This window comes from Oncorhynchus nerka, linkage group LG20 (genome assembly GCF_034236695.1).
Source record: "Oncorhynchus nerka isolate Pitt River linkage group LG20, Oner_Uvic_2.0, whole genome shotgun sequence".
NCBI lineage: Eukaryota > Metazoa > Chordata > Actinopteri > Salmoniformes > Salmonidae > Oncorhynchus > Oncorhynchus nerka.
In genome coordinates this window covers 97,797,336-97,818,893 of record NC_088415.1, presented here as the reverse complement: position 1 = coordinate 97,818,893, position 21,558 = coordinate 97,797,336, and the positions used below count along the sequence as shown (strand labels likewise).

Sequence of the window (21,558 nt, the reverse complement as noted above, 5' to 3'; positions counted from 1 at the left end):
GTGTAGGGTAGTGTGTAGGGGGTAGTGTGTAGGGGTAGTGTGTAGTGGTAGTATAAGTATGTAGGGTGTTGTGTGTAGGGTCGTGTGTAGAGGGTGGTGTGTAGTGGTAGTATAAGTATGTAGGGGGTGGTGTGTAGTAGTGTGTAGGGTAGAGTGTAGGGGGTAGTGTGTAGGGGAAGTATAATTGTGTAGGGTGTAGTGTGTTGGGAGTAGTGTGTAGGTGTTGTCTGTGTGTCCAGTCTACTCCTAATCCCCCCAGGGGAATTAGCCTCCAGACCGCGCCTCGTTAAGCCATCTGACGGGAGCGAGCAGTTTGTCCTCCATCTCATTTTGCCTCACGCTTCTCTCTCTGCGTCACCATCGCAATGAACAGGTCCTCCTTGTGCTCTGGTGAGTACTCCTTGTGCCTTTCCCTTCTCCTCTTTCGCTCCCTCTCTCCTCTCCTTTTTTCTCTTTAGATAAAGAAAGGAATGGAGACTGTCAGTTTGGGTGTGTTCTGGCTGTAGTTGTTTAAATCCTTCGGGGCTGGGTGAGGGTTAGTGTTAGTGACAGGACTGGGAAGGGAAGGAGAGGGCAAGGAAGAGAGAGAGGGAGAGGGAGGTGAGACTTGGTGAGAGAGGCCAGGTGCAGCAGGGTGCTTATCCAGCCATCTGCCTGCATACAGACACAGACCTGTTACCGTGGTGACCAAGACACCTGTTATGGTGGTGTTAAATTAAAGCTGTATTACTAGATATATGTCTGGAAACATCCAGACCCTACAGGGACACAGGGTTAACTACATAACTACAGCATACTAACTACACCTTACAGTACTATACTGGTACTATATTAATAAATATATGTCTGTAAGCATCCTAGACCCTACAGTGACAGGGTTAGCTACAGGACAATAGCATACTAACTACACCTTACAGTACTATACTGGTACTATACTGGTACTATATTGTTATTATTATTTATTTAACCAGGTAGGCTAGTTGAGAACAAGTTCTCATTTACATCTGCGACCTAGTCAAGGTAAAGCAAAGCAGTGCGACAGAAGCAACACAGAGTTACACATGGAATAATCAACCGTACAGTCAATAACACAATAGAATAAAAGAAGGTCTATATACAGTGTGTGCAAATGGCATGAGGTGGTAAGGCAATGAATAGGCCATAGTAGCAAAGTAATTACAATTTAGCAGATTAACACTGGAGTGATAGATGAGCAGATGATGATGAGCAGATGATGGTGTGTAAGTAGTGATACTGGTGTGCAAAAGAGCAGCAAAGTAAATAAAAACAATATGGGGATGAGGAGGTAGGGTGGGTGGGCTATTTACAGATGGACTATGTACAGCTGCAGCGATCGGCATGCTTATTTAAGATGGTGAGGAAATTACTTTTAAAGAACTACCAGGCATCCTCGACTGATGAGATGAGGTCAATATCCTTCCAGGATACCGGGACCAGGTCGATTAGAAAGGTGTTCTCGCAGAAGTGTTTTTGGGAGCGTTTGACAGTGATGAGGGGTGGTCGTTTGACCGCGGACCCATAGCGGATGCAGTCAATGAGGCAGTGATCGCTGAGATCCTGATTGAAAACAGCATTGGTGTATTTGGTGGGAAAGTTGGTCAGGATAATATCTATGAGGGTGCCCATGTTTATGGATTTAGGGTTGTACCTGGTGGTTTCCTTGATATTTTGTATGTGATTGAGGGCATCTAGCTTAGATTGTAGGACTGCTGGGGTGTTAAGCATATCCCAGTTTAGGTCACCTAACAGAACGAACTCTGAAGATAGATGTGGGGCAATCAATTCACATATGGTGTCCAGGGCACAGTTGGGAGCTGAGGGGGGTCTATAACAGGTGGCAACAGTGAGAGACTCATTTCTGGAGAGATTATTTTTTTAAATTAGAAGCTCGAACTGTTTGGGCATAGACCTGGAAAGTATGACAGAACTGTGCAGGCTATCTCTGCAGTAGATTGCAACTCCTCCCCCTTTGGCAGTTCTATCTTGACGGAAAATGTTGTATTGGGTATGGAAATCTTTGGCGGCCTTCCTAAGCCAGGATTCAGACAAGGCTAGGACATCAGGGTTGGCGGAGTGTGCTAAAGCAGTGAGTAAAACAAACTTAGGGGGGAGGCTTCTGATGTTAACATGCATGAAACCAAGGCTTTTTCGATTACAGAAGGCAATGAATGAGAGTGCCTGGGGACACGCAGGGCCTGGGTTTACCTCCACATCACTCGAAGAACAGAGGAGGAGTAGGATGAGGGTACGGCTAAAGGCTAGCAAAACTGGTCATCTAGTTCGTTGGGGACAGAGAATAAAAGGAGCAGATTTCTGGGCATGGTAGAATAGATTCAGGGCATAATATGCAGACAGGGGTATGATAGGGTGTGGGTACAGTGGAGGTAAACCCAGGTACTGGGTGACAATAGGAGAGGTTGCATCTCTGGACACGCTGGTTATATTGGGTGAGGTCATCGCATGTGTGGGAATTGGGACAAAGGAGGTATCTGAGGCATGTACAGTGGGACTAGGGGCTCCGCAGTAAACTAAGGCAATAATAACTATCCTAAACAACAGTATACAAGGCATATTGACATTTGAGAGAGACATAAAGCGAGGCATAAAGCAATCACAGGTGTTGATTGGGAGAGCTAGCTAAGACACCAACTGGTAAGACAACAACAGCTAATCAGCTAAGACAACAACAGGTAAAATGGCGATGAATGGACAGAGAGTGTCGGTGAACTACACTTAGGGCCTGAGTTTGAGGCTGGGGCCGACAGATAAACAAAGAAACAAAGTGAAGTACCGTGATAAATGAACAGTCCAGCAGGCATCAGCTATGTAGCCAAGTGATCATAGGGTCCAGGGGGCAGCAATAGAAGGAACAGGGAAGCCGCTAGGTAGCCGTTGCTACGCTAGCACGCGGGAGACACAGCGTTTAAAGTTAGCAGGCCGGGTAGGTTGAAGCTTCTGCTCCGACGTCCGGTATTGTAGTTGTGGTAATTTCATTTGCTAGCCAGGAGATGTGCCTGGCTCAGGGCTAGCTTCGGGGCTGGGTCACTCAGTGGCAGCTAGCTATCTGTGATGATCAATGGTCCAGGGTTTACGGCAGGAATCTGGTGTTGTAGTGGAGAAAAACAGTCCGAGGCTGGCAGGTATTATCCAGGCTAAAAAAATGGCTGGGGTCTGTGCAGAGGGTAAAGGCCCGCTAACAGTGGCTAACAATGACTAAATAGTTAGTAACCTAGCTAATTAGCTGGCTACCTTCTGATGAAAGTTTTGGCTATAGGGTCTAAAAAAAATTGGGGCCGTGTCACACTGAGTGAGGCGGGTTACCGGAAGGTATATTTAATTTAAAAATGGAAAAGGATATATATATTCAAAAAATACGAAAAATACAAAAAGTAAACGAGAGGACAACAATCCACGTCTGCACTGCTACGCCATCTTGGATCAGAACTTTAAAAAATATATGTCTGGAAACATCCAGACCCTACAGGGACACAGGGTTAGCTACAGAACTACAGCATACTAAATACACCTTACAGTACTATACTGGTACTATATTAATAAATATATGTGAAATCCACAGGTGGCTCCCTGCATTATACTTAACAAAACATTGCTATTCACATTAACAGAAATCCTATGCAGCCTTTTTTTTATTTATTTTTTTACAAATTTGAACACTGGAATGTGAGTTGTAATCTACTCCTCCATTAGGATGATAGATGTAATCTACTCCTCCATTAGGATGATAGGAGTACCTACTCCTCCATTAGGATGATAGAAATCCTCATTATTTAGTGTAATGATGTTTCATTTGAGTGTAATTATTTACATGTATCCTACACTAACCCGAACCCTAACAGGAGTGGAATGGATGTGGCTTGGCAATGTTAGCAAGAGCAGCTGCTCACCGAATTCACAGCTCCAACGCAGGCCACAAAACATCCGCTATGCAGGTGTCTGCTGTCGCCGGTTGATGCTTGTTCTGATTGAATCTATGCCTTAGTGTCTCTCAGGTGTTGTTGTAGAATATTGTACAGTCCTAGTGGACTCATGGCTGGTGTCACAGATTACAGTATCTTTAGGGAAACTACCCACTCTGTGTGTGATATTGACTATGAGCAGGGTTCTGTGTCTGTTATTAATAGCAGCAGGGTGTGTGTGAGTTAATGTTATTGACTATGAGCAGGGTGTGTGTGAGTTAATATTATTGACTATGAGCAGGGTTCTGTGTCTGTTATTAATAGCAGCAGGGTGTGTGTGAGTTAATGTTATTGACTATGAGCAGGGTGTGTGTGAGTTAATGTTATTGACTATGAGCAGGGTTCTGTGTCTGTTATTAATAGCAGCAGGGTGTGTGTGAGTTAATGTTATTGACTATGAGCAGGGTTCCGTGTCTGTTAATAGCAGCAGGGTGTGTGTGAGTTAATCTTCTCTATTCCAGGAGAGTGCTGCTGCTCTCTTCCCCTCTAATACTGGGATACAACCTCTGCTCTGTTGTGTGATGCATGCGTGTAATTGTGTGTGGGTGTGTTTGCATGTGGTGATAAAGAGTTAAAACTCCTGCTGTGACAATTAGTTCACTTCCCCTAAGGCAGAGGGTAAAGACGCTTATAGGTTATCACACACAAACACAAACACGCACGCACACAATTGAGCCCCCCCCACACACACACACACAACAACAACAACTCTAATCACATTTGCCAATTTGTTGTTTGTTAACCCATCTCTACTATTTGTTGACCCATCTCTACTATTTGTTGACCCATCTCTACTATTTGTTGACCCATCTCTACTATTTGTTGACCCATCTCTACTATTTGTTGTTTGTTGACCCATCTCTACTATTTGATGTTTGTTGACCCATCTCTACTATTTGTTGACCCATCTCTACTATTTGTTGACCCATCTCTACTATTTGTTGACCCATCTCTACTATTTGTTGTTTGTTGACCCATCTCTACTATTTGTTGTTTGTTGACCCATCTCTACTATTTGTTGACCCATCTCTACTATTTGTTGACCCATCTCTACTATTTGTTGTTTGTTGACCCATCTCTACTATTTGTTGACCCATCTCTACTATTTGTTGACCCATCTCTACTATTTGTTGACCCATCTCTACTATTTGTTGACCCATCTCTACTATTTGTTGACCCATCTCTACTGTTTGTTGACCCATCTCTACTATTTGTTGACCCATCTCTACTGTTTGTTGACCCATCTCTACTGTTTGTTGACCCATCTCTACTGTTTGTTGACCCATCTCTACTATTTGTTGACCCATCTCTACTGTTTGTTGACCCATCTCTACTGTTTGTTGACCCATCTCTACTATTTGTTGACCCATCTCTACTATTTGTTGACCCATCTCTACTATTTGTTGACCCATCTCTACTATTTGTTGTTTGTTGACCCATCTCTACTATTTGTTGTTTGTTGACCCATCTCTACTATTTGTTGACCCATCTCTACTATTTGTTGACCCATCTCTACTATTTGTTGACCCATCTCTACTATTTGTTGACCCATCTCTACTATTTGTTGACCCATCTCTACTATTTGTTGACCCATCTCTACTATTTGTTGACCCATCTCTACTATTTGTTGTTTGTTGACCCATCTCTACTATTTGTTGTTTGTTGACCCATCTCTACTATTTGTTGACCCATCTCTACTATTTGTTGACCCATCTCTACTATTTGTTGACCCATCTCTACTATTTGTTGACCCATCTCTACTGTTTGTTGACCCATCTCTACTGTTTGTTGACCCATCTCTACTATTTGTTGACCCATCTCTACTATTTGTTGACCCATCTCTACTATTTGTTGTTTGTTGACCCATCTCTACTATTTGTTGTTTGTTGACCCATCTCTACTATTTGTTGACCCATCTCTACTATTTGTTGACCCATCTCTACTATTTGTTGACCCATCTCTACTATTTCTTGACCCATCTCTACTATTTGTTGACCCATCTCTACTATTTGTTGACCCATCTCTACTATTTGTTGTTTGTTGACCCATCTCTACTATTTGTTGACCCATCTCTACTATTTGTTGACCCATCTCTACTATTTGTTGACCCATCTCTACTATTTGTTGTTTGTTGACCCATCTCTACTATTTGTTGACCCATCTCTACTATTTGTTGACCCATCTCTACTATTTGTTGACCCATCTCTACTATTTGTTGTTTGTTGACCCATCTCTACTATTTGTTGTTTGTTGACCCATCTCTACTATTTGTTGTTTGTTGACCCATCTCTACTATTTGTTGTTTGTTGACCCATCTCTACTATTTGTTGACCCATCTCTACTATTTGTTGACCCATCTCTACTATTTGTTGACCCATCTCTACTATTTGTTGACCCATCTCTACTATTTGTTGACCCATCTCTACTATTTGTTGACCCATCTCTACTATTTGTTGACCCATCTCTACTATTTGTTGTTTGTTGACCCATCTCTACTATTTGTTGACCCATCTCTACTATTTGTTGACCCATCTCTACTATTTGTTGACCCATCTCCATTTGTTGACCCATCTCTACTATTTGTTGACCCATCTCTACTATTTGTTGACCCATCTCTACTGTTTGTTGACCCATCTCTACTATTTGTTGACCCATCTCTACTGTTTGTTGACCCATCTCTACTGTTTGTTGACCCATCTCTACTGTTTGTTGACACATCTCTACTGTTTGTTGACCCATCTCTACTGTTTGTTGACCCATCTCTACTATTTGTTGACCCATCTCTACTATTTGTTGACCCATCTCTACTATTTGTTGTTTGTTGACCCATCTCTACTATTTGTTGTTTGTTGACCCATCTCTACTATTTGTTGACCCATCTCTACTATTTGTTGACCCATCTCTACTATTTGTTGTTTGTTGACCCATCTCTACTATTTGTTGACCCATCTACTATTTGTTGTTTGTTGACCCATCTCTACTATTTGTTGACCCATCTCTACTATTTGTTGACCCATCTCTACTATTTGTTGACCCATCTCTACTATTTGTTGTTTGTTGACCCATCTCTACTATTTGTTGACCCATCTCTACTATTTGTTGACCCATCTCTACTATTTGTTGACCCATCTCTACTATTTGTTGACCCATCTCTACTATTTGTTGACCCATCTCTACTATTTGTTGTTTGTTGACCCATCTCTACTATTTGTTGTTTGTTGACCCATCTCTACTATTTGTTGACCCATCTCTACTATTTGTTGACCCATCTCTACTATTTGTTGTTTGTTGACCCATCTCTACTATTTGTTGACCCATCTCTACTATTTGTTGACCCATCTCTACTATTTGTTGACCCATCTCTACTATTTGTTGTTTGTTGACCCATCTCTACTATTTGTTGACCCATCTCTACTATTTGTTGTTTGTTGACCCATCTCTACTATTTGTTGACCCATCTCTACTATTTGTTGACCCATCTCTACTATTTGTTGACCCATCTCTACTATTTGTTGACCCATCTCTACTATTTGTTGTTTGTTGACCCATCTCTACTATTTGTTGACCCATCTCTACTATTTGTTGTTTGTTGATCCATCTCTACTATTTGTTGTTTGTTGACCCATCTCTACTCTTTGTTGACCCATCTCTACTATTTGTTGACCCATCTCTACTATTTGTTGACCCATCTCTACTATTTGTTGTTTGTTGACCCATCTCTACTATGTGTTGACCCATCTCTACTATTTGTTGATCCATCTCTACTATTTGTTGACCCATCTCTACTATTTGTTGACCCATCTCTACTATTTGTTGACCCATCTCTACTATTTGTTGACCCATCTCTACTATTTGTTGTTTGTTGACCCATCTCTACTATTTGTTGTTTGTTGACCCATCTCTACTATTTGTTGTTTGTTGACCCATCTCTACTATTTGTTGACCCATCTCTACTATTTGTTGACCCATCTCTACTATTTGTTGACCCATCTCTACTATTTGTTGACCCATCTCTACTATTTGTTGACCCATCTCTACTATTTGTTGTTTGTTTACCCATCTCTACTATTTGTTGACCCATCTCTACTATTTGTTGACCCATCTCTACTATTTGTTGATCCATCTCTACTATTTGTTGTTTGTTGATCCATCTCTACTATTTGTTGTTTGTTGATCCATCTCTACTATGTGTTGACCCATCTCTACTATTTGTTGACCCATCTCTACTATTTGTTGACCCATCTCTACTATTTGTTGACCCATCTCTACTATTTGTTGTTTGTTGATCCATCTCTACTATTTGTTGTTTGTTGACCCATCTCTACTATTTGTTGTTTGTTGACCCATCTCTACTATTTGTTGACCCATCTCTACTATTTGTTGTTTGTTGACCCATCTCTACTATTTGTTGACCCATCACTACTATTTGTTGACCCATCTCTACTATTTGTTGACCCATCTCTACTATTTGTTGTTTGTTGATCCATCTCTACTATTTGTTGTTTGTTGACCCATCTCTACTATTTGTTGTTTGTTGACCCATGTCTACTATTTGTTGACCCATCTCTACTATTTGTTGTTTGTTGACCCATCTCTACTATTTGTTGACCCATCTCTACTATTTGTTGACCCATCTCTACTATTTGTTGACCCATCTCTACTATTTGTTGACCCATCTCTACTATTTGTTGTTTGTTGACCCATCTCTACTATTTGTTGTTTGTTGACCCATCTCTACTATTTGTTGTTTGTTGACCCATCTCTACTATTTGTTGACCCATCTCTACTATTTGTTGACCCATCTCTACTATTTGTTGACCCATCTCTACTATTTGTTGTTTGTTGACCCATCTCTACTATTTGTTGACCCATCTCTACTATTTGTTGTTTGTTGACCCATCTCTACTATTTGTTGTTTGTTGACCCATCTCTACTATTTGTTGACCCATCTCTACTATTTGTTGACCCATCTCTACTATTTGTTGACCCATCTCTACTATTTGTTGACCCATCTCTACTATTTGTTGTTTGTTGACCCATCTCTACTATTTGTTGACCCATCTCTACTATTTGTTGTTTGTTGACCCATCTCTACTATTTGTTCTCTACTATTTGTTTGTTGACCCATCTCTACTATTTGTTGACCCATCTCTACTATTTGTTGACCCATCTCTACTATTTGTTGACCCATCTCTACTATTTGTTGTTTGTTGACCCATCTCTACTATTTGTTGTTTCTTGATCCATTTCTACTATCTCTACTGTTGACCCATCTCTACTATTTGTTGACCCATCTCTACTATTTGTTGACCCATCTCTACTATTTGTTGTTTGTTGACCCATCTCTACTATTTGTTGTTTGTTGACCCATCTCTACTATTTGTTGTTTGTTGACCCATCTCTACTATTTGTTGACCCATCTCTACTATTTGTTGTTTGTTGACCCATCTCTACTATCTTTTTGTTGACCCATCTCTACTATTTGTTGACCCATCTCTACTATTTGTTGACCCATCTCTACTATTTGTTGTTTGTTGACCCATCTCTACTATTTGTTGTTTGTTGACCCATCTCTACTATTTGTCTGTTTGTTGACCCATCTCTACTATTTGTTGACCCATCTCTACTATTTGTTGACCCATCTCTACTATTTGTTGACCCATCTCTACTATTTGTTGTTTGTTGACCCATCTCTACTATTTGTTGACCCATCTCTACTATTTGTTGTTTGTTGACCCATCTCTACTATTTGTTGTTTGTTGACCCATCTCTACTATTTGTTGACCCATCTCTACTATTTGTTGACCCATCTCTACTATTTGTTGACCCATCTCTACTATTTGTTGACCCATCTCTACTATTTGTTGTTTGTTGACCCATCTCTACTATTTGTTGACCCATCTCTACTATTTGTTGTTTGTTGATCCATCTCTACTATTTGTTGTTTGTTGACCCATCTCTACTATTTGTTGACCCATCTCTACTATTTGTTGACCCATCTCTACTATTTGTTGACCCATCTCTACTATTTGTTGACCCATCTCTACTATTTGTTGACCCATCTCTACTATTTGTTGTTTGTTGATCCATCTCTACTATTTGTTGTTTGTTGATCCATCTCTACTATGTGTTGACCCATCTCTACTATTTGTTGATCCATCTCTACTATTTGTTGACCCATCTCTACTATTTGTTGACCCATCTCTACTATTTGTTGACCCATCTCTACTATTTGTTGTTTGTTGACCCATCTCTACTATTTGTTGTTTGTTGACCCATCTCTACTATTTGTTGTTTGTTGACCCATCTCTACTATTTGTTGTTTGTTGACCCATCTCTACTATTTGTTGACCCATCTCTACTATTTGTTGACCCATCTCTACTATTTGTTGACCCATCTCTACTATTTGTTGACCCATCTCTACTATTTGTTGACCCATCTCTACTATTTGTTGTTTGTTTACCCATCTCTACTATTTGTTGACCCATCTCTACTATTTGTTGACCCATCTCTACTATTTGTTGATCCATCTCTACTATTTGTTGTTTGTTGATCCATCTCTACTATTTGTTGTTTGTTGATCCATCTCTACTATGTGTTGACCCATCTCTACTATTTGTTGACCCATCTCTACTATTTGTTGATCCATCTCTACTATTTGTTGTTTGTTGATCCATCTCTACTATTTGTTGTTTGTTGACCCATCTCTACTATTTGTTGTTTGTTGACCCATCTCTACTATTTGTTGACCCATCTCTACTATTTGTTGTTTGTTGACCCATCTCTACTATTTGTTGACCCATCACTACTATTTGTTGACCCATCTCTACTATTTGTTGACCCATCTCTACTATTTGTTGTTTGTTGACCCATCTCTACTATTTGTTGTTTGTTGACCCATGTCTACTATTTGTTGACCCATCTCTACTATTTGTTGTTTGTTGACCCATCTCTACTATTTGTTGACCCATCTCTACTATTTGTTGACCCATCTCTACTATTTGTTGACCCATCTCTACTATTTCTTGACCCATCTCTACTGTTTGTTGACCCATCTCTACTATTTGTTGACCCATCTCTACTATTTGTTGACCCATCTCTACTATTTGTTGACCCATCTCTACTATTTGTTGACCCATCTCTACTATTTGTTGACCCATCTCTACTATTTGTTGTTTGTTTACCCATCTCTACTATTTGTTGACCCATCTCTACTATTTGTTGACCCATCTCTACTATTTGTTGATCCATCTCTACTATTTGTTGTTTGTTGATCCATCTCTACTATTTGTTGTTTGTTGACCCATCTCTACTATTTGTTGACCCATCTCTACTATTTGTTGATCCATCTCTACTATTTGTTGTTTGTTGATCCATCTCTACTATTTGTTGACCCATCTCTACTATTTGTTGATCCATCTCTACTATTTGTTGTTTGTTGACCCATCTCTACTATTTGTGGTTTGTTGATCCATCTCTACTATTTGTTGTTTGTTGACCCATCTCTACTATTTGTTGTTTGTTGACCCATCACTACTATTTGTTGACCCATCTCTACTATTTGTTGATCCATCTCTACTATTTGTTGTTTGTTGACCCATCTCTACTATTTGTTGTTTGTTGACCCATCTCTACTATTTGCTTATTTGCTATTTGTTTTACCCATTACCCAGCCAACCTTCCTGTTGGAGGTGAGAGTTAGAACTGGTTTCCTTTTGGGTGGTTAGAGATAGAGCTGGATTACTTATGGGTGGATAGAGTTAGTGCTGGTTGGTGTCTTGTTGGTGGATAGATTTAGAGCTGGCTGGTTTCTTGTTGGTGGATACAGTTAGAGCTGGCTAGTTTCCTGTTAGTGGACAGGGTTAAAGCTGGCTGGTTTCTTGTTGGCGGATAGAATTAGAGCTGGCTGGTTTCTTGTTGTTGGATAGAGTTAGAGCTCGCTGGTTTCTTGTTGGTGAATAGAGTCAGAGCTGGCTGGTTTCTTGTTGGTGGATATAATTAGTGCTGTCTGGTTTCTTGTTGGGGGATAGAATTCGAGCTGGCTGGTTTCTTGTTGGAGCTCACGCCTAACCCCTAACTCTAACCCTAAACCTAAACCCTAACCGAAATCCTAAACCCTAAACCTTACACCTAACCGTAACCCTAACCTGGTTTCTTGTTGGTGGATGGAGTTCGAGCTCGCTCCTAACCCCTAAACCTAAATCTAAACCCTACCCCTAACCCTAACTCCTAACCCTAACCCCTAACCCCTAACTTGGTTTCTTGTTGGTTGATAAAGTTAGAGCTGGTTTCCTGTTGGTTGGCTAAAGTTAGAGATGCCTCCAATACATTCCTGTTGGGTGGATAGAGCGAGAGCTGGTTTCCTTTTGGGTGGATGGAGGTAATGCTTGTTTCCTGTTTTGTGGATAGAGTTAGAGCTGGTTTCTGTTGATTGGCTAGAATTATATCTTGTTTCCAAATGGGTGGATGGAGTTAGAGCTGGCTGGTTTCCTTCTGGGTTTAGAGAGTTAGAACAGGTTTCCTGTTGGGTGGATAGAGTTCGAGCTGCTCCCCTGGTTTCCTGGAGTGAGAAATATAACTGGTTTAACATTGGGTGGTTAGAGTTAGGGCTGGATTCCATTTTGGTGGTTAGAGTTGGGGCTGGATTCCATTTTGGTGGTTAGAGATAGAGCTGGATTCAATTTTAGTGGTTAGAGTTAGCGCTGATTATTTGTTTGGTGGACAGAGTTAGAGATGACTAGTTTCCTGTTGGGTGGATAAAGAAATAGCTGGTTTCCCGTGAGGTGGTTAGAGTTAGAACTGGTTTCCTTTTGGGTGGCTAAAGTTAGAGATTCCTTGTTTCCTATTGGTTGGATAGAAGGAGTGCTGGTTCCATGTTAGGGGGTTTAGAGTTGGGTTCATTTTGGGTGGCTGGAGTTAAAACTTGTTTCCTGATTGGTTGATAGATTTAAAACTGATAACTTGTTGGGTGGATAGAGGTAGAGCTGGCTGGAACCTTGTTGAGTTAGAGCTGCTATTCTGTTGTGTGGATATACTTTCAGCTGGCTGCTTCCTGTTGGATGGAGAGAGTTTGAGCTGCTTTTGGTTAAGTGGTTCAATTTAGAGCTGGTTTAATGTTGGCTGGATAGAGTTAGTGCTGGTTTCCTGTTGTGTAGATAGAGTTAGAGCTGCTCGACTGGATTTATTTTGGGTGTTAAAAGTTAGATATGGTTTCCTGTTGGGCGGTTTGAATTAAAGTTAGTTTCGAACTGGTTTCCTGTTGGGTGGTGTTAGAGCTGGTTATCTGTTGGGTGGGTAGTTTTAGATTAACTGTCTTCAAAGTAATGACTCGGGACGTCGGGGTTTGATATGAAAGCTTCTTTTAGTAATAATACTTGTTCACGTTACATTTAACAACTTTAGATTCTACAGAGCAATGCAAGCAAGATGCTAGCGGAAAATCAGCTTAATCACCTTGCACCTGCACATAACTGGCGCGTCATCTCTCTCATTCCTGTCGCAAGGCATTCTGGAACTTGCAGTCAAAAGAGTAATTCAATACTAACCAATACAATTACATATGTAAATAACTGTAAAGAAATGTCTTTAGATACAGCTCAATGAATTAACTTAAACATTAACTCTGTAACACATTAAAGTTACAACAGGTAGAGTGAGGGTTGGTTTCCTGTTGAGTGGATAGAGTTAGAGCTGGCTGGTTTCCTGTTGGGTGGATAGAGTTAGTGCTGGCTGGTTTCTTGTTGGTGGATAGAGTTAGTGCTGGCCGTTTCTTGTTGGTGGATAGAGTTAGAGCTGGCCGTTTCTTGTTGGTGGATAGAGTTAGTGCTGACTGTTTTCTTGTTGGTGGATAGAGTTAGAGCTGGCTGGTTTCTTGTTGGTGGATAGAGTTAGAGCTGGCTGGTTTCTTGTTGGTGGATAGAGTTATTGCTGATTGGTTTCTTGTTGGTGGATAGAGTTAGTGCTGGCTAGTTTCTTGTTGGTGAATAGAGTTAGTGCTGGCTAGTTTCTTGTTGGTGAATAGAGTTAGTACTGGCTGGTTTCTTGTTGGTGGATAGAGTTAGTGCTGGCTGGTTTCTTGTTGGTGGATAGAGTTAGTGCTGGCCGTTTCTTGTTGGTGGATAGAGTTAGTGCTGGCTGGTTTCTTGTTGGTGGATAGAGTTAGTGCTGGCTGGTTTCTTGTTGGTGGATAGAGTTAGAGCTGGCTGGTTTCTTGTTTGCTGGATAGAGTTAGAGCTCGTCTCCCGTTGGGTGGTTAGATTTAGAACTGGTTTCCTGTTAGGTATTTGTATTTATTATGGATCCCCATTAACTGCTGCCTAGGTATTTACACAAACAAGATATTTACACAAGTCAAGTGTTTTATTTCATAATTGTCAGCTAGCTACAGTTGAAGTTGGGAGTTTACATACACTTAGGATGGAGTCATTAAAACTCGTTTTTCAACCACTCCAAAAATGTCTTGTTGACAAACTATAGTTTTGGTGTGTCAGTTAGGACTTCTACTTTGTGCATGAGACAAGTCATTTTTTCCAACAATTGTTTACAGACAGATTATTTCACTTATAATTCACTGTATCACAATTCCAGTTGGTCAGAAGTTTACAGACACTAAGTCAATTGGAGGTGTACCTGTGGATGTTTTTCAAGGCCTACCTTCAAACTCAGTGCCTATTTGCTTGACATCATTGGAAAATCAAAAGAAATCAGCCAAGACCTCAGACAAAAAATTATAGACCTCCACAAGTCTGGTTCATCCTTGGGAGCAATTTCCAAACACCTGAAGGTACCATGTTCATCTGTACAAACATTAGTACGCAATAATTAACACTATAGGACCATGCAGCCGTCACACCGCTCAGGAAGGAGACACGTTCATCATGAGGATGGAAAATTATGTGGATATATTGAAGCAACATCTCAAGACATCAGTCAGGAAGTGCTACCAAATACTAATTGAGTGTATGTACACTTCTGACCCACTGGGAATGTGATGAAAGAAATCAAATATGAAATACACTGCTCAAAAAAATAAAGGGAACACTAAAATAACACATCCTAGATCTGAATGAATGAAATATTCTTATTAACTACTTTTTTCTTTACATAGTTGAATGTGCTGACAACAAAATCACACAAAAATGATCAATGGAAATCAAATTGATCAACCCATGGAGGTCTGGATTTGGAGTCACACTCAAAATTAAAGTGGAAAACCACACTACAGGTGGATCCAACTTTGATGTAATGTCCGTAAAACAAGTCAAAATGAGGCTCAGTAGTGTGTGTGGCCTCCACGTGCCTGTATGACCTCCCTACAACGCCCGGGCATGCTCCTGATGAGGTGGCGGATGGTCTCCTGAGGGATCTCCTTCCAGACATGGACTAAAGCATCCACCAACTCCTGGACAGTCTGTGGTGCAACGTGGCATTGGTGGATGGAGCGAGACATTATGTCCCAGATGTGCTCAATTGGATTCAGGTCTGGGGAACGGGCGGGCCAGTCCATAGCATCAATGCCTTCCTCTTGCAGGAATTGCTGACACACTCCAGCGACATGAGGTCTAGCATTGTCTTGCATTAGGAGGAACCCAGGGCCAACCGTACCAGCATATGGTCTCACAAGGGGTCTGAGGATCTCATCTCGGTCCCTGATGGCAGTCAGGCTACCTCTGGCGAGCACATGGAGGGCTGTGCGGCCCCCCAAAGAAATGCCACCCCACACATTGACTGACCCACCGCCAAACCGGTCATTCTGGAGGATGTTGCAGGCAGCAGAACGTTCTCCACGGCGTCTCCAGACTGTCACATGTGCTCATGTGAACCTGCTTTCATCTGTGAAGAGCACAGGGCACCAGTGGCGAATTTGCCAATCTTGGTGTTCTCTGGCAAATGCCAAACGTCCTGCACGGTGTTGGGCTGTAAGCACAACCCCCACCTGTGGATGTCGGGCCCTCAAACCACCCTCATGAAGTCTGTTTCTGACCGTTTGAGCAGACACATGCACATTTGTGGCCTGCTGGAGTTAATTTTGCAGGGCTCTGGCAGTGCTCCTCCTGCTCCTCCTTGCACAAAGGCGGAGGTAGTGGTCCTACTGCTGTGTTGTTGCCCTCCTACGGCCTCCTCCACATCTCCTTATGTACTGGCCTGTCTCCTGGTAGCGCCTCCATGTTCTGGACACTATGCTGACAGACACAGCAAACCTTCTTGCCACAGCTCGCATTGATGTTCCATCCTGGATGAGCTGCACTACCTGAGCCACTTGTGTGGGTTGTAGACTCATGCTACCACTAGAGTGAAAGCACTACCAGCATTCAAAAGTGACCAAAACATCAGCCAGGAAGCATAGGAACTGAGAAGTGGTCTGTGGTTATCACCTGCAGAACCACTCCTTTATTGGGGGTGTCTTGCTAATTGCCTATAATTTCCACCTGTTGTCAATTCCATTTGCACCAACAGCATGTGACATTTATTGTCAATCAGTGTTGCTTCCTAAGTGGACAGTTTGATTTCACAGAAGTGTGATTGACTTGGAGTTACATTGTGTTGTTTAAGTGTATATCATTCCCTCTACTATTCTGACATTTCACATTCTTAAAATAAAGTGGTAATCTTAACTGACCTAAGAGAGGGCATTTTTACTAGGATAAATGTCAGGAATTGTGAAATACTTCATTTAAATGTATTTGGCTAAGGTGTATGTAAACTTCCGAATTCAACTGTATATGTGAATTGGAATAATCTAGCTAGCCAGCTACCTAAAACTAATGTTGTTTACGTAGATGGCCAACGTTAGCTACAAATTCTTACATTAGCAAGCTAGCTTCCAATTCCTTGACTGCGATCTACAACACCAAAATTGGTTTTCTGGGTAGTTAAACATCCCAAAATGAACACAATGTATTTATTAATATATCATTATAAACTATTGTAGTCAGGCAACATATGTGGATGGACAACATTCTCATTCACAAAACAAGCTGGGATTGTTTTCAATAAATTCATTTTTTTTGTGTCACATGTAAACTGTCCTGGGAATATTTCAGTTGAAGCTTTGATGCTTTGAAATGTGTACAAACAAAGTATGCATCTAAAAATTTGCCTCCGTTCCCCGTTTTACATACTTTGAATTGGACTGATACTGCGACCGTTCCATGCTCCAATTTAGGAAGAATGCATTTTGAGAAACACCCAGTGTCACCTTTCTCCCAAGATGCAATTTTCACTTGGACAAATGGTAAATACTGTATGTTGGTTTCTCCACTTGGCCTAATGATAAATACATTGGTTTCTCCACTTGGCCTAATGGTAAATACATTGGAGAGCAGGGTTCCGGTCCCAACTGAGACACAGGGATGGATAACAAAAACAACAGTTCAGATATTGGCTGTCTATCAACTATTTGTGTGTGCGTGCGCGTGTGTGTGTGTGTGTGTGTGTGTGTGTGTGTGTGTGTGTGTGTGTGTGTGTGTGTGTGTGTGTGTGTGTGTGTGTGTGTGTCACCCTGACAGAAGCGTGGAACGGCACGGAGCGTATGCGTGTTGCCAGGGCGATGGGTGAGTCATCATCTGTCCAATCTGAGAAGCTTCGCTCATTGGCTTGCTCGCTCTCTGAGATGGGATTGGATAATGGAAATCCCCCGGGCAGCGCGAAGCAGCCTACCACGGTACAATCTTAAATCCCTAACTCCTGACCTTTAACCTCTAGTCCCTGACCTCTAACTCCTGACCCCTAACCCTTCACATGTATCTTCAATTTGGAGACTCCATTGCTGTTTTACTAAATACTAGGCATCTGCTTTACTGAAGATATTACCAACCATTACTTGTTTGCTCCGTCCTTGTTTCCTCACCTCCTTCTCAAAACTAATTGGAAGAGGAGGTTCATTGGAGGGACCTTGAATCCTCTCCTCAAATGTGCATTAAGAGGGAGGTGAGGAATTGGAGGAAACCAGGACAGAGGATACAAGGATTTGATGTCTGATAACCTTTTCAGACAGCCTTAGTGATAGTCTGTACTGTTATCTTTCAGCTATTATTGAAACAGGTGTACTGTTATCTTTTATCTTTTAGGTATTTTCAAAGTCTGGTCCCAGATCTGATTGTCTGCTCTCTTGACAACTCAACTCAAATCAAATCAAATTTATTTATAAAGCCCTTCTTACATCAGCTGATATCTCACAGTCCTGTACAGAAACCCAGCCTAAAACCCCAAACAGCAAGCAATGCAGGTGTAGAAGCAGAAAAACTCCCTAGAAAGGCCAAAACCTAGGAAAAAACCTAGAGAGGAACCAGGTTGTGAGGGGTGGCCAGTCCTCTTCTGACTGTGCCGGGTTGAGATTATAACAGAGAATGGCCAAGATGTTCAAATGTTCATAAATGACCAGCAGGGTCAAATAATAATAATCACAGTGAATGTCGAGGGTGCAACAGGTCAGCACCTCAGGAGTAAATGTCAGTTGGCTTTTCATAGCCGATCATTCAGAGTATCTCTACCGCTCCTGCTGTCTATAGAGAGTTGAAAACAACAGGTCTGGGACAGGTAGCACGTCCGGTGAACAGGTCAGGATTCCAGAACCGCAGGCAGAACAGTTGAAACTGTAGCAGGAGTACGGCCAGGTGGACTGGGGACAACAAGGAGTCATCAGGCCAGGTAGTCAGGCATGGTCCTAGGACTCATGTCCTCCTCCGAGAGAGAGAGAAAGAAAGAGAGAAAGAAAGAAAGAAAGAAAGAGAGAGAGAGAGTGAAAGAGAGCGTGAAAGAGAGAGACAGTTAGAGAGAGCATACTTAAATTCACACAGGACACCGGATAAGACAGGATAAATACTCCAGATATAACAGACTGGCCCTAGCCCCCCGACACATAAACTACTGCAGCATAAATACTGGAGGCTGAGACAGGAGTGGTCGGGAGACATTGTGGCCCCATCCAACGATACCCCCGGACATGGCCAAACAGGCAGGATATAACTCCATCCACTTTGCCAAAGCACAGCCCCCACACCACTAGAGGGATATCTTCAACCACCAACTTACCATCCTGAGACAAGGTCGAGTATAGCCCACAAAGATCTCCGCCACGGCACATCCCAAGGGGGCGCGCCAACCCAGTCAGGAAGATCACGTTAGTGACTCAAACACTCAAGTGACGCACCCCTCCCAGGGACGGCATGGAAGAGCACCAGTAAGCCAGTGACTCAGCCCATGTAATAGGGTTAGAGGCAGAGAATCCCAGTGGAGAGAGGGGAACCGGCCAGGCAGAGACAGCAAGGGCAGTTCGTTGCACCAGTGCCTTTCCGTTCACCTTCACACTCCTGGGCCAGACTACACTCAATCATAGGACCTACTGAAGAGATGAGTCTTCAATAAAGACTTAAAGGTTGAGACTGAATCTGCGTCTCTCACATGGGTAGGCAGACCATTCCATAAAAATGGAGGTCTATAGGAGAAAGCCCTACCACCAGCTATTTGTTTAGAAATTCTAGGGACAGTAAGGAGGCCTGCGTCTTGTGACTGTAGCGTACGTGTAGGTATGTACGGCAGGACCAAATCGGAAAGAGAGGTGGGAGCAAGCCCATGTAATGCTTTGTAGGTTAGCAGTGAAACCTTGAAATCAACCCTTAAGCCAGTGTAGAGAGGCTAGCACTGGAGTAATGTGATCACATTTTTGGGTTCTAGTCAAGATTCTAGCAGCCGTGTTTAGCAGCTGTGTTTAACTGAAGTTTATTTAGTGCTTTATCCGGGTAGTTGGAAAGTAGAGTATTGCAGTAGTCTAACCTAGAAGTGACAAAAGCATGGATTAATTTTTCTGCATCAATTTTGGACAGAAAATTTCAGATTTTTGCAATGTTATGTAGATGGAAAAAAGCTGTCCTTGAAACAGTCTTGATATGTTCGTCAAAAGAGAGATCAGGGTCCAGAGTAACGCCGAGGTCCTTCACAGTTTTATTTGAGACGACAGGTCAACCATCAAGATTAATTGTCAGATTCAAAAGAAGATCTCTTTGTTTCTTGGGACCTAGAACTAGCATCTCTGTCTTGTCCAACTCTGTATATAATTGTCATACCAAACATGTTTTGAGTTGGCAAGACTGCAGTTCCAAATCTGGGACAAAGCTACCAGCACCATGTCTTGCCCACCTTAACACTCCCCTCTCACCCCTAACCCTAACACAAGAAAACCTCATTTGGATGTGTGTGTGTGCGCGTGCGTGTAGGAGCCCACCATAGAGCTTGGTAAAGGAACATTCTTTGCAGACGGCCAGAGGAAGGTGGACTATATTCTGTGCTATAACTATAAGAAGAGGAGGATCTCCCTGCATCGTCTCTCCCTCACCTCTCAAGCATCCAATGGGAGCCTTCCGCTACCCAACATGCTGAGACGAGATACGCAGCCTGAGCTGGAGGCAGGGTTGCCAGAGGGGGAGGAGTCTCAACTGAGTGAGGAAGAGAAAGCTATGATGAGGGAGGAGTTTGAGTCTGGGCTGTTGGAGCAGGGCCTGCAGCTGGAGAGAGACAAGGAGGTATTATATTATAATCTACCTCTGGACAAGAGATTAGAGCTGTGTATGTTAAGGTATCTGTCCAATGCTACTTTTCTTAATAAATGAAAACATCTATTCATTAATTGATAGATTTTTTTGGTAAATAGTTAGTACAGTTTAAAACAATTTAAAAGTACAATGAAATCCCAGAGAGATAACACAATGTTAGCTTCTAGTATTGCTAAATGTTTAGGTAGCTAACTGAATGCTAGATACTAACTTTTTTGTCATGTTGGCTATCTGACACTAGTAATGCTGTTTAGGAAGCTAGCTGATTGTTAGCTATTAGCATGCTAACCAAAGTCTCCTTCCTCATAGATAGAAATAATTTAAGGCTCTGTTTTGAATTACACAACAATGGGTTGGCTATCTGATTGCCTAGCTAGCAAAACGTATGACGGTGAGAAGTTACTTTCCATGCTACTGTTAGCTACTAGTCAGCTACTAGACAGCTCGGTTGTATTTTTTCCCCACTGTTGGTTAGAGCCTGTAGGTAAGCATTTCACATTTCACCTGTTGTATTTGGCGCAAATGACAAATAAACTTTGATTTGATATTGATCAGCTACTAGTCAACTAGGTTATATATACACTACTAGTCAGCTAGGTTATATATACACTACTAGTCAGCTAGGTTATATATACACTACTAGTCAGCTAGGTTATATATACACTACTAGTCAGCTAGGTTATATATACACTACTAGTCAGCTAGGTTATATATACACTACTAGTCAACTAGGTTATATATACACTACTAGTCAACTAGGTTATATATACACTACTAGTCAGCTAGGTTGTATATACACTACTAGTCAGCTAGGTTGTATATACACTACTAGTCAACTAGGTTGTATATACACTACTAGTCAGCTAGGTTGTATATACACTACTAGTCAGCTAGGTTATATATACACTACTAGTCAGCTAGGTTATATATACACTACTAGTCAGCTAGGTTATATATACACTACTAGTCAACTAGGTTATATATACACTACTAGTCAGCTAGGTTATAT

General features: G+C 41.7%; 1 protein-coding gene across 1 annotated transcript in view; it reads left to right on the top strand.

The window, feature by feature from the left end:
* The first annotated feature begins 342 nt into the window (after nucleotides 1-342).
* LOC115126373 (anoctamin-2-like) overlaps nucleotides 343-21,558 on the top strand; it is a 97,369-nt gene continuing 76,153 nt past the window's right edge. Inside the window, exons 1-3 of the mRNA XM_065006116.1 lie at nucleotides 343-390; nucleotides 17,508-17,662; nucleotides 20,214-20,519. Coding sequence (XP_064862188.1) covers nucleotides 366-390; nucleotides 17,508-17,662; nucleotides 20,214-20,519 — 486 coding nt within the window. The 5' untranslated portion in view covers nucleotides 343-365. The remainder of the gene's footprint in view (nucleotides 391-17,507; nucleotides 17,663-20,213; nucleotides 20,520-21,558) is intronic.